This window comes from Semicossyphus pulcher, unplaced genomic scaffold (genome assembly GCF_022749685.1).
Source record: "Semicossyphus pulcher isolate SPU_LCO1_2020_fin unplaced genomic scaffold, fSemPul1.0.p SCAF_26, whole genome shotgun sequence".
Taxonomy (NCBI): Eukaryota; Metazoa; Chordata; class Actinopteri; order Labriformes; family Labridae; genus Semicossyphus; species Semicossyphus pulcher.
In genome coordinates this window covers 1,716,647-1,730,000 of record NW_027211700.1, presented here as the reverse complement: position 1 = coordinate 1,730,000, position 13,354 = coordinate 1,716,647, and the positions used below count along the sequence as shown (strand labels likewise).

General features: G+C 45.9%; 1 protein-coding gene across 1 annotated transcript in view; it reads right to left on the bottom strand.

Moving 5' to 3' along the window:
* bcas3 (BCAS3 microtubule associated cell migration factor) overlaps positions 1 to 13,354 on the bottom strand; it is a 347,859-nt gene that overhangs the window by 235,165 nt on the left and 99,340 nt on the right. Inside the window, exons 17-19 of the mRNA XM_069676560.1 lie at positions 4,646 to 4,770; positions 4,394 to 4,559; positions 4,226 to 4,323 (exon numbers count right to left, since the gene is read on the bottom strand). Of these exons, the coding sequence (XP_069532661.1) occupies positions 4,226 to 4,323; positions 4,394 to 4,559; positions 4,646 to 4,770 (389 nt within the window). The remainder of the gene's footprint in view (positions 1 to 4,225; positions 4,324 to 4,393; positions 4,560 to 4,645; positions 4,771 to 13,354) is intronic.

The following is a 13,354-nucleotide window of genomic DNA, read 5'->3' as shown; positions in this document are numbered from 1 at the left end:
AGCAGGAGTTTAGTACAGGAAGTGAAGTGTGTTTATTGTTTGGTGTGTGACTGCTGTGTATCCATGTGCAGAACCGTCACATGGGCTGTGCAAAGTGTGCAACTGCGACGGCTCTGTCCATGCGTGAATATTTTCTGAATGGTTCAGTAATAAAAATTCAAAAACAAAATGAAGACATGAATGCATCCTTAGAAAATCTCCTTCTTATAAAGAGCTGTTGATGTTGTTTCTTATGAAGGTTTTTTGTTGTTCCGTTTCTTTTATAACCCCGGTGATTATGCACTTTCATACCCACACAAGCAGAAAAACAATCTTCCCCTGCGCCGTCCAGGAACAGAGTCGTCTGTGTCAAAGTCTTTATTGACTGTGGAGAGAGGTGGTGTTTTGCTGAGCTGAAGGCCGGTAGCCAGTGGCCTGTTAGCCCGAGCAGTGAAGCAGGGAGTCAGAACAAGAACAAAGGCAGCCTGGGTATTGATGTAGCCCGACCTCCCGGGGCCGTGGGCCAGGGGCCGGACAGGCCGATCTCCAGGGAGAGATAAGGGGCTAACAATCTGATAGATCTGCAGAGCTGGCTGCACGGTGCACAGAGGATAGCCGTCGTGTCCGGACTGTCTGCTCTGTTTATCTCTTTTATTGGTATTTTTTTTAGATTAATTTTGTAAGTCGTTTAGTTTTCCTTTCTCTAATTTGACCTGCCGCACTCGGTCGCCAGACATGTCACTTGCTCGGCTCCCTTTCCACCACTCTACCTGTCTCTCTTCTCACTTTCCTCTCTCCTCACTTTCCTCTTGCTCTGGCAGATAGATGCTGGCACACTGACAGGCTGGGATAGCTTAGTCATTATGTATCATTCAAGGCGTATTTGACTGACAGCTCCTTCATTCAGCCAGCGCTACACTTACCCCATCCTTTCTCTGCCTCTCTTTGATTACTGACCCAGTCATGGCGCCATGGTTTCTCTTTACCAAACGCCTGATGCTCCAAAGCCTTCACTCTGGCCCCTCTCTCGGAGCAATTAGATCTATTGACGAGGCAACTGTGGCTGGCCTGTCATGGGCCTCAAAGTCCCAAGAGAGCAGCCGAGCCAGCCAGTCAGTCAGTCTCCACAATTAGCACATTATATGACAGGTAGGGAGGGGAGGGCCGCGGCCAAAAAGCATAGCTTCTGTTGCTGCCATCATCGCCAGGCTCAAAGGAGCCAGCCAGAAATCCAGGTGGTAAATTATTCACCGGTTTGTTTGCTTCAGAGGAACTTTGCGGCGAGGGGAAGAGGTGTTAGAAAACATACTGCGGACAGCTAGATAAATACCACCCTGACAAAAATCATACCGGGAATGAAATCCCGCTGACTGGAGCTAATGAGGGCGTGGAAACCTCACATTCATCAAGTATAGAGACTGTTATGATAGGGATTAGAGCAGTCATTCTGTTATTTCCCAGCTCCGACACCTTAAGCCCAAAGAAAAAGGGCCCATTCACACGCTAAGTAACAGACAAACGGGTACTTTTGGAGACGCAGACAGGAATCCTGTGATCCCGCCCGGAGGATTCCCCAAACACTGAAAACTTGGCTCCGCGCTGCTTCCATGAAGCCAGATCGTACTACAGCATCTCCTCTATTTGTGAGTATACTGTATAATGTGTGTCTCTTTCCTTCTTATCTCTCCAAGGCAGCGCTGCACGTTGCCGTCCTCTGCGAGCCTGAGTGCTGCCAGTAGCTGCTACAGATGGACAGGTGGAGATAGTGACCATGAAGTGGCGCCACCGCTGCCTTTTATCATCCCGTCCTGGAGGCTCCGGTCTGGCCTGACCCCGGCCCTTCCTCTCCCCTTCCTATTCCATTCCCTGCATACTGCATTTTTAATCAGCCTGGGTCATCCAATATAGAGCCACGAGACCGGAGAGCACGGCCTGTCAATCAAGCGCTGCCACCTCTCCGCCTTGCACCACCTTTCTAGAGACGAGGTCTGTCGGACAATTAGCTGAAGGGGATATTTTTATAGATTCCTTATCGACTCTTTTGGTACTTCCTTTTCTTGTTGAATAGTAAGAAGTTTCTGTTCCTCTCTTGGAATGGTTGCATCGTCGATGTAAATTAGACCTAGATAAAACTATTTGTTCTGCAAGTAAGCACACTGTCTTTTTCAGTTTCCTCCGCAGCCGCGTGATCTTTATGCTCAGCAAGAGGCAGCTGGACGAGGGGCGTATGGCTGTGCTGTAATTCATCCTAAGGTCAAATCGACTCTTTCTCCTGGATCACTTCTCCGTTGAGCTGCCAAGCCCCGGAGGAAACAGCGGAGGAGAGGGCTGGCAAGGGGACGCATGCTGAGAAACAGGATGTTGAGAGTCTGCGCTCGGGTGCAAAGCGTAGAAATGGAAGGTGGCGTTCCAAGAGCAGCCCGGTCGGTGTCGGTGGTGTATAGGACGCCGACCCCGGGGGAAAATGGCAGGAGAACAAGAAGTGGGTAGAGCGCTGAACAATTATGTTTATAGCGTCTTGACCTCACACGGGTTCACACTCGGTTGGTTTGGGGAATAAAGAGCCACAGCGGTGTTAGCTGGCTATTGTTAATTGGATGTAAATGTTAATGCAATGAATCCCTCTCATTATGCAGCCAGTTCCACTGCTCATGCTGGCAGAGAGAATGGTGGAAAAAGCTGACGCCCGTGCCCGTCACCCAAACGTGTCCTCATCGCTCTGACACTAGGAGAGACCATTAGCACTAATTTGAGAAAATATCCTACCAGTTAGACCTGGAGCACTGCAGAAGTCAACGAGACGAGTGCAGAGATTAGGGTAAACACAGCCACCACTTGCCCCGGAGCAGCCACAAGAGCTAATTACAGATTTTGTGTGTTTATAATTATGGAGCAGCTCAAAACGCCGGCCTATTCCAGGGGGTGGATTGATTCCGTGTGTGGCCATCCGTGTGCACTCGCATTCGCCTTTTTCGAATTGGCCTTTCGGAGGGCAACCTAAAGTGCTCACTGCTCTGTACTTGTTATTGAATTAGAGAGAGTTTAGGGTGTCAGCTAATTGGTCTGAGTGCAGCATCTTATAGCGTTGCGGTAGCATGTCCTGAAGCGGCCGGCAAAAGATAGATTTGAGGTGCAGAAGCGAACACAGGAAGCGGGATTACTCAGAGGATATGAAACGGTAGGAGTGGGAGTATCCGTCGCCGAAGTCTTTGAGAAAGGAAACGTTACGGCTGCTGCCTGGAAACGTCTCTGCCCAGCATGTGGCAGCAATAACAGGCCGAGGACGAGCTTTCAACACAGTCAACATGGAAAATCAGCGGGGATTAGGGGTCACCCGTTTGACTAATAATGCATACAGTACACATACAACATACATGTGTGTTGGCCTGTGCAACCCAAACATACAGAGAGCTGTATTTAGAATGCACACATGCAATAAACAAACATCAATAGAGTCAATGTTATCGTCGTCAAACTTCCTCTGGTAGCAAATATACAGATATGTTTGCTAATGATGTTTGTTTAATCAACGACTGGACGAGAGCAGGATAAACGAAGCTTCAGGACGCCGTCGTTCAGCATGTTCGGTTAATATTCAATAAAAAATGTTGACATGAGTCACATTTTCAGAAAGACGCAACAGGAACATGTTTTTATGAGAAAGTGATCAGCAGAATATTTATATTTGTTTTGTCCTGTTTCTTTAAAACATGCGTCGTCTTAAAGCCTGTAGGGTTTCTATGATCTCTTTAAACATATTATTCTTGGAGACGGTGTCAGTCAAACTGGTGACTGAGGTGTTTAGACTTAAAGTGACGCCTGGCCAGATTTTAACGGTTTGAACTTTAACCCTTTGTGGTTTTAAAAAACTTGAAACTGCCCCAAGCTTTGACTTTATTTCCGTCCTGGACGAAGATGACTGAAGTGCAAACACAGATTAAAGGAATCGTTGGCCATGTATGCAGGAGCGGTGGTGGAACCAGAGCCCGATCTTAAAGCCCCTTCACTGGAAGCTTGTGGCATCATAACGTTTCCTCTTTATCAGTAACTCAATGAGCTGAAACCTGAAACACATGTTCACTTCAATTCCAGCTGCCTTGAGTGCATCTGCATTGATTTACATCTTTCTACTAACTTAATATGCATTTATGCTTCGCCCGTATGTGATTCTGCGTTCTATTTAAGACACAACTCGATACTATGAATGAACCGATGGATAAAAAAGAAAGAACTGTTCAACACTTACCAGCCAGGAGATACTGATAGTACTGCACCAGGTCCGAGGCCAACACCAGGGGGTGGTTGGAGTTGAAGGGCGGCTGCAGCTCGTTCCACTGTGGAGTCCTTTAAAGAAAAATGAATGTTGAGACTGACCGTACCAGAGGAGCTTTCTCTAAGATCGAGCGAGTGTTACCTGGCTAGAGTCCAGCAGGCCCTCGGACAGGTGCTGAGCTCCAAAGGTGTGTCATCGCTGATCTTTTGAGCGGTGCTCAGAGGCCGAGGCTCCAGGACGTGCTCCACCAAGTTACCGTAACAACTTAAGATGTACAGCGAGTCCACGACTGACTGCCTGGACTGATCTGTGAAGAAACATGTGGGGAGACATGTTTGGACTTTTGCCAAGAGCAGATTACTGTAAAAACAACAACTCTGGACGAGGTCGAACCTTTCTCTCGCTTCATGTTGGGGTTGGTGATGAACCAGGAGCGAGACGAGGCAAAGATGGCGGCCACACAGAACTCTCCTCCGCTGGACTTGCTCGGGGAGATCTGCGGCGGTGGCTTAGCTTTGCTTCAGGAGGGAAAAGAGTGCGAGTGTTAAGGCAGAAAAGTAAACTGCTCTGCGGTGCTGTTTGGGGTCTTTAAGGAGTGAACACAAAGTCAAATGAAGAGTTTTAAAGGGGCTTTGCTTTGTTCCATGATGATGAATCAAACGTTACAGTACAGCACACATTGGAGGAAAGTATGTGCAATTTACACGACATTTGAGAACAATAAACACCAACTTTATAACAGTACTTTGCATGCAAGGAGTTAAGCAAGGGACACTTCGAATGCAAATAAAACATCCACCTCAGGAGCAGAAAATGAAGAAATAAATTTTGCTTCAACACAAATGTTTGTCGACGTATGAAATATTCAGAAAACAACCAAAACTCATGTAGAATACGCCGCGCAGAATATCCAACTGCTACATCTCCCCTTTGTGCTGCCTAAAGGAAGTGACAGAGTATCTATAGAGAAGACAAAAGTGGAGTGAGCTCCTGCCATCAGTCACAACCAGACCAAAAACAACACTGTACCAAAAACCTCATCCCGGCTTCCTCGCTTCATGTTGGCCACAGGACAGAATTTATTGGAAGTTATTGGATTATTCAGTTTGTCAGGACTGTTGAGAAGAAGCGGACGCAGAAAGAGGTTTCAGCTGCAGAGCTGCCCATATGGTAGTGATCAGAGAACAGTAGCAGTAGAGGTCTGGTATTATTGTCCGGCCTTATAACCAACCTGGACAGTAAAACGTGGTCACAGCTGATCAGGCAAGAGGTGGGCTCACGGCGGTGTCACACTCTCCCAAAGGGGCGCTTGACCTTGACCTCTGAATACCACACTGATGTGGAAGCTACACATGCACTTCTGTTCACAGGAACGTGTGGGGATAAAAGAGAAGGCTGAGAAGACAATGAGCTGCACATTGTCCTTCACTTTACTCGTTATCGCCAGGTGAAAAGAATGTTGTGAGTCAAGTTTGGCTTAGTCAGGTTTCCTGCTGAAGGACTTCATGCAGGTGTTTTATAGTTTTGGTTTCTGCAGAACAAATGGTACAAAATGGAGTTCCATCCAATCACTGATGCAAACCTCCTGGAACCAAGCCTATAAAGACACCAACCTACCAACCACATCTGTCAGATGTTTCTACAATTGTTGCAGGCGGTGAGCGTCCCTGCTGCAGATCTCGCTGACAGGCTGTAGTCGCCATTGGACACCATAAGTGGTTTACACAGTGGATGGTTCGAAAAACTAAACTTCATTTGTCCTTCGAAGGGAAACATTAAACCAGAAAAGTGGGTGCTTCTTAAATCATAACATAAAATGTTTAGCTCAGTGTTCACTGCAAGAGTCAGGCTTAATGTAAAGCTTGGGTCACAGGCTTAGGCACGGGATGGGTCTAAATCTAAACTGTCCAGCTCTTTCATAATCACTCTGAGAAGACACTACTCATAAATGTATTTAATTAATAAATATTTGATTTAAAAAACCTTCAAAAGTTACAGTTTGGTGCTTCAAAGCCACAAGTCTGATTGTATTTTAAGCATCCATTCTGATTTCTGATAATCGTTCATGTTTTCTTCCCGTGTTCATTCGTAAAAGAAGCTGATGTAAGTGGAAAATATTGGCCAAGATATGAGATATAATGTGTCCAGAAATTCTCTGGCTACAGTGAACGCCCCTGAATATTGGCCAACACCTCCAGAGGCTAAATCGTCGCTGCTCAGATACAAAGGTGCACAGCCTCCACTCCGAGAGCACACACCTCAGTGACACATCTGCCTCACTGACTGTTAACTAAATAAACTATGGAACACAAAGGCTGCAGTTCAACAGTAACGCTTGTAGGGGCCGACTCTGTGTCCGGTAGTTCACCTAACTTTCACAGTACGAGGTGCTGAAAGGCCTGAAGCTGGTAAAACTCTCTTTCTGCTGCCTCCCTTCAGACTGTCAGCACCTCGTAAATTACTCCCTGGATGCACGGAGATGTTGATGTCTTTGTTTGGCCAACATCGTGTGAAAGAGGGATCAGAAAAAAGGAAGTGGTGAAGGTAGCCGTTCGAAAGGCCTCTGGACAAGTTTCATAGCTTGTATTTATTAGTGCTGGGTCAAGGGGAGAAGGCTGAATAACCAAATATCCACAGTAAGCCCTGTCTGTGAAAGGAAGATGGAGGGGGGAGATAAAGTCACACTCAGGATATTGCGTTGGCTAAGACCACGGTGCCCTTGTCTTCCCCTCCAAGCTCTTCCTCGGGCCTGTTGGTTTGTCAGTGCATGCAGGGGATAAAGAATTTAACAAACAGATCCAGTTAGCTATCCCCTTTTTCTCCTCCAATGCATGTCCACTTCCCTCTGCCTTTCAATCTCACCCATCCTGGACAAGAGTACGGCCGAATAAAAAGTAAATACAATGAGAGAGACATGAAAAAAAGAAGGGAAATATGTCCTTAAACTTTCAAGACAACACTGTGATCCACTCAAACAGAAAACGGGTCCAATGATTTATGCAAAGAGAGTCGGGGAAACGAAGGATCTGTTAGTCACAAGGCACCAAACAACTTCTGTTCACTGCTCAAAAGAAGGAACAGAATTCCCGACTTTGACGATGTGGGAGTTCTGCAGACTCAGAGTTCTTCTTTGGTGAGGTGTTTAATTGCCATAAACCCCGGTGCTCCATCTCTTTCATTGCTGGAAAATATGTGAAACCCTCAAAAGGCCCTGTGGTCGCCTGCTTCCAATAACCCAACAAACACAAATCCTGTTTCAGAGCAAGCTTGTGTTGGTTTCGAGAGCGAGGGGCTGACCAAGTTATACCACACGGGCGGACGCTGTGTACGAGACATCTTCTGAACTCCTCTTTGTCTTCACGTCGAGCTGAATTATAAATCAGGGGAAACACGTGACATGTTTTAGAAGGACTTTTATGAGGTCAGTAGAGATTATTATTTGGAACCGTGAAGAAAGAACTGACCAGTACAACATATAATCACACACTAATGCGTATACTTGTGAGTCCATGCTAGCGAGCCATAATACTGGCGTCTGCCTGTGGTCTCAGAGCTGATGAACTGGGTTTGGGCCTCCCTGAAGCCGAGCCTGCCAGCAGGGACGATCACAGCTTGGTTCTCGTCTCCTCTGGGTTCTCTGACCACGAAAGCTTATTCGTCTGTATTTTAAATAATGCTTTCTTTTTGATCTCACTTGAAGAGGCCTGAACGTGTTTCTGCTCAAACAGAGGAAACGGACTTGTCCTGCTCTCCATGAGGAGGACAATCCGTTTTCAGAGTGCAGCAGTGGAAGGGAAATGGTTTTGTGAATGGCACCAAAATGTAACTTAATATCAATAAATTATAGAACATAAATACACTGAAAGAGAGCTGGGACCGGGGGGGAGGGGGACGTCACTACACAAACAGCAAATCTGCTTTTTTCTTCTCCCTCCACAAGATTTCCTTTTGTGCACTCGCCCTCGCAGGGAGCGGAATCCATTTTGTTTGCAACTTTAATTCACTGAAGACTACTCACATGTCATTTCCACTTTTAATTTAACAAATGAGGACTCTTGACTGAGCTAATAGCTTTTCCTCAAGGGCATAATTCAATCTGCGACATCAACCATCAAAGTCCCTTTGCATTACTATGTCCGGGGCTAACGTGAGGCGCCTCCGAGGGGGGGTTGGAAGTCCGGTGGCAGCTTCCATTTATTTCCCTCACAGTAAACAAATATGATAGAGCTCACTTGAGCTGGCCATCCGGCGACAAAGAGCTGTACGCTTGTTGTTGCTCTGATTGTAGGCCATATGGTTCATTCAAATCAGAATACAGGGAAGGCAAAGAAAGAAGAGAAGAAGAGGGAGAAAGAGAGGGCAGTCATGTGGAGGACACATCCTTCAACGTCACATTTATTATTTTACAACAGCCCTCGGAAAGAGGCAGCCTTGGGGCTGTGTTGAACACACAGAACTAATGACAACCACTGGAGGAAGCTTGAGTGAGCGCTGCAGAATGGGCACCAAATGTTCAAGGAGAAACAAGGACTTTTTTTACCTGTTTGTCAGCGTGCCATACGAGGCATGTACGTGCATTAAGCCTATGACAACGGACCTCATGGGGCGGCTGCAGTGTAACGCTGATCACGTCTTCCTGTTTGAACTGATTAAAGAAAAACTGGTATCGATGGAGCGTTTATTTTGCAATGGAAAGATAGCGCATAGATCTTTAGTGTGATCAGGTTTTATGATGATATCATTACGGTTATATGCAGAGTAGTATTGTGCAAACGGCGGGGCGACTATGAGGAGGTCGCAGAGGATTCTTGATGCATAATCCTGTTAAAATGTATCTAAAACTAAAATAGAAAATAGCAACAGGATCACTAACATAACATGATGTTTAGGTTGGACAGATCAGGAAATGACAATCGTCTTATGAGGCAGATTGTGCAAAAAAAAAAATGTTGAATAGAATTATTAAAGTTCCTGTATTTGGTCAGAAATCAGCCGTTTAAATAAATAAGTCAAGTGGAACCTGAGAAGGCATCATACAGTTCATTATATCCTCTAACAGGAAACAAAGGAGGGCTCTGTTTCTAAAATGTGTCCCCTAACAGGCTCCTTCTGAGGCCGAACGCTGAGGCAGGGATTGGTGAATGAACTGTCATAGCTCACGTCTCGAGACATACGCCGTTAGAGAAACAATATAGGTTCGACTCGCTCCAATTTGAGCGGAAGGCAGTCATTGTGAGGGTCAAGAATCCGATGCTAATGATGTGTACCTTTGAAAAGTATACGCTCTGCAGCCGCTAAGGGCCTGGATTAAGCGGGAGGTGGATGAAGACAGAAAGGGAAAAAAAGCTTCAATTAAAAAGTATGAGTGACTGCCCACAACAAAAGGCGAAACCCAAGACTCGGGGAAGGCACCACATGCTATTCATTTTCCAAAGTGAATGGAGTCAACAGGGAGGAGCTGGAGAGCAGGGAGCCGGGGAGGGAAAAGTTCACTTCACTGAGTCACTCAATCATCTCTCCATAAGTGACTCTGTCATAATGGGGCTTCTCTTTAAAAGCTTGGAAGCATCTGATTTCACGACACAGCGTTGACAAGAGACTCGCTTTCTGCCCCCTGCAAGAAAAAACTCTCTCTCTCTCTCTGCATGCTAACATTCGATTCCTAGCAGTGAACTGCAGACAGAAATACAGTTTGACACTACATTTAAGGGAAGCAGTTCATCATTTTCGGTTTATGAGCCTGAAAATCGGACAAATCAGCGCCGGCTGATCTTTCTGTCTTTCTGCCAGCGTCACTTTGAGCCAGCGTGGAGGTTTTGGTCAGTGCAGATTTAGGTTATTTCCAGAAGTCAACTTAAAACAATCCGAACAGAGTCCAATTCATCAACACACTTTCTGTGTTGGTTTGTATCCAACAAAAATAGATGACTTAGGCCTCCAAAGCCTGATTGTCTTGGTTTGTCAGTGCAAACAACCAGCAGTGAACACAACAACAGACTGAGGCTGTGTGTCCACCAAAGAGTTCAATTGTAACCTCAGGGTTCCTTCTGAATAAAACACTGACTGGCAGCATCTCAATGTTGGTACAGTGCATCCTTTGCTTTGGATGAAGGGAGAGTTGAAATGCTTCAGGGCCGAGGATGGAGCTAGCTGAGATAATCACAAACCGGCAGTGTTAATGTCGTGTCCACTGTTGTTGTTATCCTCCTCCACTGTAATCCAAAGGCTTGATAAAAAAAGAGTTTTGCCTAAAATTGAACCTTCTTCAGTGTCGGCGCCCAGAAGTGGCAAACCTCTCGTGCTCAGGTCAGAAACACGTAGCATCCTCGTGCTGTTGGCGTCTGTAACCGGGGGCTCCCATTGGAAAGACTTTCACAAACACGCTGACCTCAGGAAGAAACTATTTGATGAACAAGCGGCCAAAACGACTGAACAAAAACTGTGGGGAGGGATTTAGAGGTAGCAGTTCTATCGTAATGTGTGCTCTAGATTGGCAGGTGTCATCTTGATGTGCAAAATAAGACATCAGGTGAGAATGAGCACAAGTACAAAACTGACTTAATTATCCCCCATTTGACTTCGTAGTTGATAACGGCGAGTAAACAGATTCCTAATTACACGTCAAGAAGACAAGTTTTGTTTTCAGTTGCCTGGTGAATGTAGGTCTACTAGCACCAACTCATGGACACAAATCTGACTCTGTAGATGCTAAATGCTCGTCCATCTTCACCCGCTATAGTTCCTAACTTTGTCTCTTGGATGTTTGATGTTAGGAATGTAACTCACGCTGGTTTCATCATCTTTTGTTTTAGTTTTTCGTGCGGGTTAAATCTGTGAGTGTGAACGAAACCAGTGAAGCTGCAGGCGGTGGAATCAACACGATAAAACGCTCCTCATAGCAGAGGCAAAGTGCAAACCCAGCTGATAAACCTCTGCGTGTTCGACATGATGAATGACCACTTGCACGTTACACATAGTTATTGGACTCATTGTTACTACAGAAATACTGATCAGTGCTGCTTTAATTGAAACAATTAACTGACATTTCCACACCAGCACAATCCACTGTTCACAGTAACACCAGGATATAACATGGCACAATTACTGCGTGCAAACAGACATTCAACGTTTGGGGAAAAAATGTAACCAAAGTGAGCTGAAGAAATCGGAACATGTGTTTGACACAAAGGGGCAAGTTAGAAGGTGTGATCAGAGCGACAGAGACGAGAACACAAAGATGTCATTTTCTGGCTGGTGGCTCAATAAACCACACGATCACCAGGCGACAGGTGCTGTAATGCAATATATCCCCTCCACTACAACCTTTGAAAAGCTGAAAGCATGCATCTCATCTCTGAGACATCACTTAGAAGGTGAAACCTGGGAATATAAGATATGTAAGCATGCTGTTCATAGAGATTAAATCCAACAAAACGTTCTTCACTTTAGTTCTGCAGCAGCTTCAAAGGAACACGTTGAATCATCCGACTGAAAGCTCAACACACATTAAAATTAAAGGGTTTGCAAAACACAACCAAAAGAAGGCAGACAAAAAAAGATGAGAACACAAGAAACACTCCTCTTTGGGAACTTTCCCCCCCGAGGAATGACTGCACAAACTCTGCGGAATGTGTTGAAAATATACCAGGAAACAAATGAGAGGTAAAGGAGGCGGGTGGTGCTGCTGTGGCGGAGGATACAGTTGCATGCTGCTGAGGGGAGAAGTTAAAAACTCACCATGGAGTTTTAATGGCAAAACATCCCGCCCCAAAGAGGTAGGGTCTTCATGAGAGGGGGGTGAAGAGGGTGGGGGAGGGTGAAGGGTGGATACAGAGATAGACGGAAAAACCATTATTAAACTAGCACACTTGAGCAAACACACTTTTCACATTACATACTTTTTGACGTGTCTGTTTAAGTGCACAACACATACGAGGCAGGAAGCAGGACGTCTCTGCTAAGATGGATTTGAAACCTGCGGGACGGCTCCATGATTCATCTGCTCGAGCTGCTCCGTAAAGTGTGATACCATATATTTGGCAGATGCAGCATGAACACAGACTTTGATTTCTTTTTTCTGCAGACATCTGTCATGTTTTCTTCTCTTCTTCCTCCCTGACTTTAAAGACTTTGGGTACATGTGCAGAAACATGTAGGTCTGAGTCCAGCCGTGTAAATAGGACACACATAAACGATGGGAAACAGTCCGATTGTTGAGATTGAGAAAGAAGAGTTTATCCGTTCTGTATAATAGCTGGGGACACCAATAAAACTAACAGCACTCAGGCATTGTTGAGACAAGGAGTTGTGTGTTTGCATGCGCCTTCTTTTTTTAGTGCGAGTGTGTATTTATGGCCGTGCATTGTCTTGTGAATGCGCTTGTTTGGATGCAAGGGTGTGTGCGAATGTGTGTTCACTGTGATTATGTTAACAAGTACACAGTGTGTGAGTAAGAGTCATCCAGAGTGTCTTTTGCAGGGTGTATTTCTGTCAGTTTGTGCGTGTTTCTAATGTTTACAAGACATTAGGAGTGGGAGTGTGTTCCTGTGTTTACCCTGCATGTCCAGAGATAGTGACAGAGCGCCGTAAACAGTTTACAGTAAATAAGCCTTTTCCCTGCAGCAATAAAGGTCCGATGAGACTGAACTCTGTCCCCCGCTAGCCAACCTCCTCGAGTCATGAAAAAACAGCATCCCCGGCCAACCAAAGCACTCTGCAGCACTTCTTTATTTTATCGCGTTCGCCGCATCCGTCCGGGGCCCTCCCAACGATAGCACACAGTTTTCAATTAGTCTTGGTACATGGATGTGTAGAAAAATGTGCCTCCAGGGGGGGCGGGGAGCAACAATTTGCCCCGAGATGTCTTACTCCTGGAGCGCGAGTTGACAAATGAACATGCCTGTTGGTGTAATGGAGGCCCCTGGTAAACTGCCACTTATCAAAGAGTTGCCCCCCGCTCTGGGCCTCCAGCTGGGTAAATGGATGGACACCAGTGGGAGAGTGATGGGCGAATGGGGGGAGGTCTCTATGGGGGAAGCAAAGGCCAAGTAGGCTTTGGGGTTTGACAAGACGCCACTTTGAATTTCTCCCTGTGACTCTCCT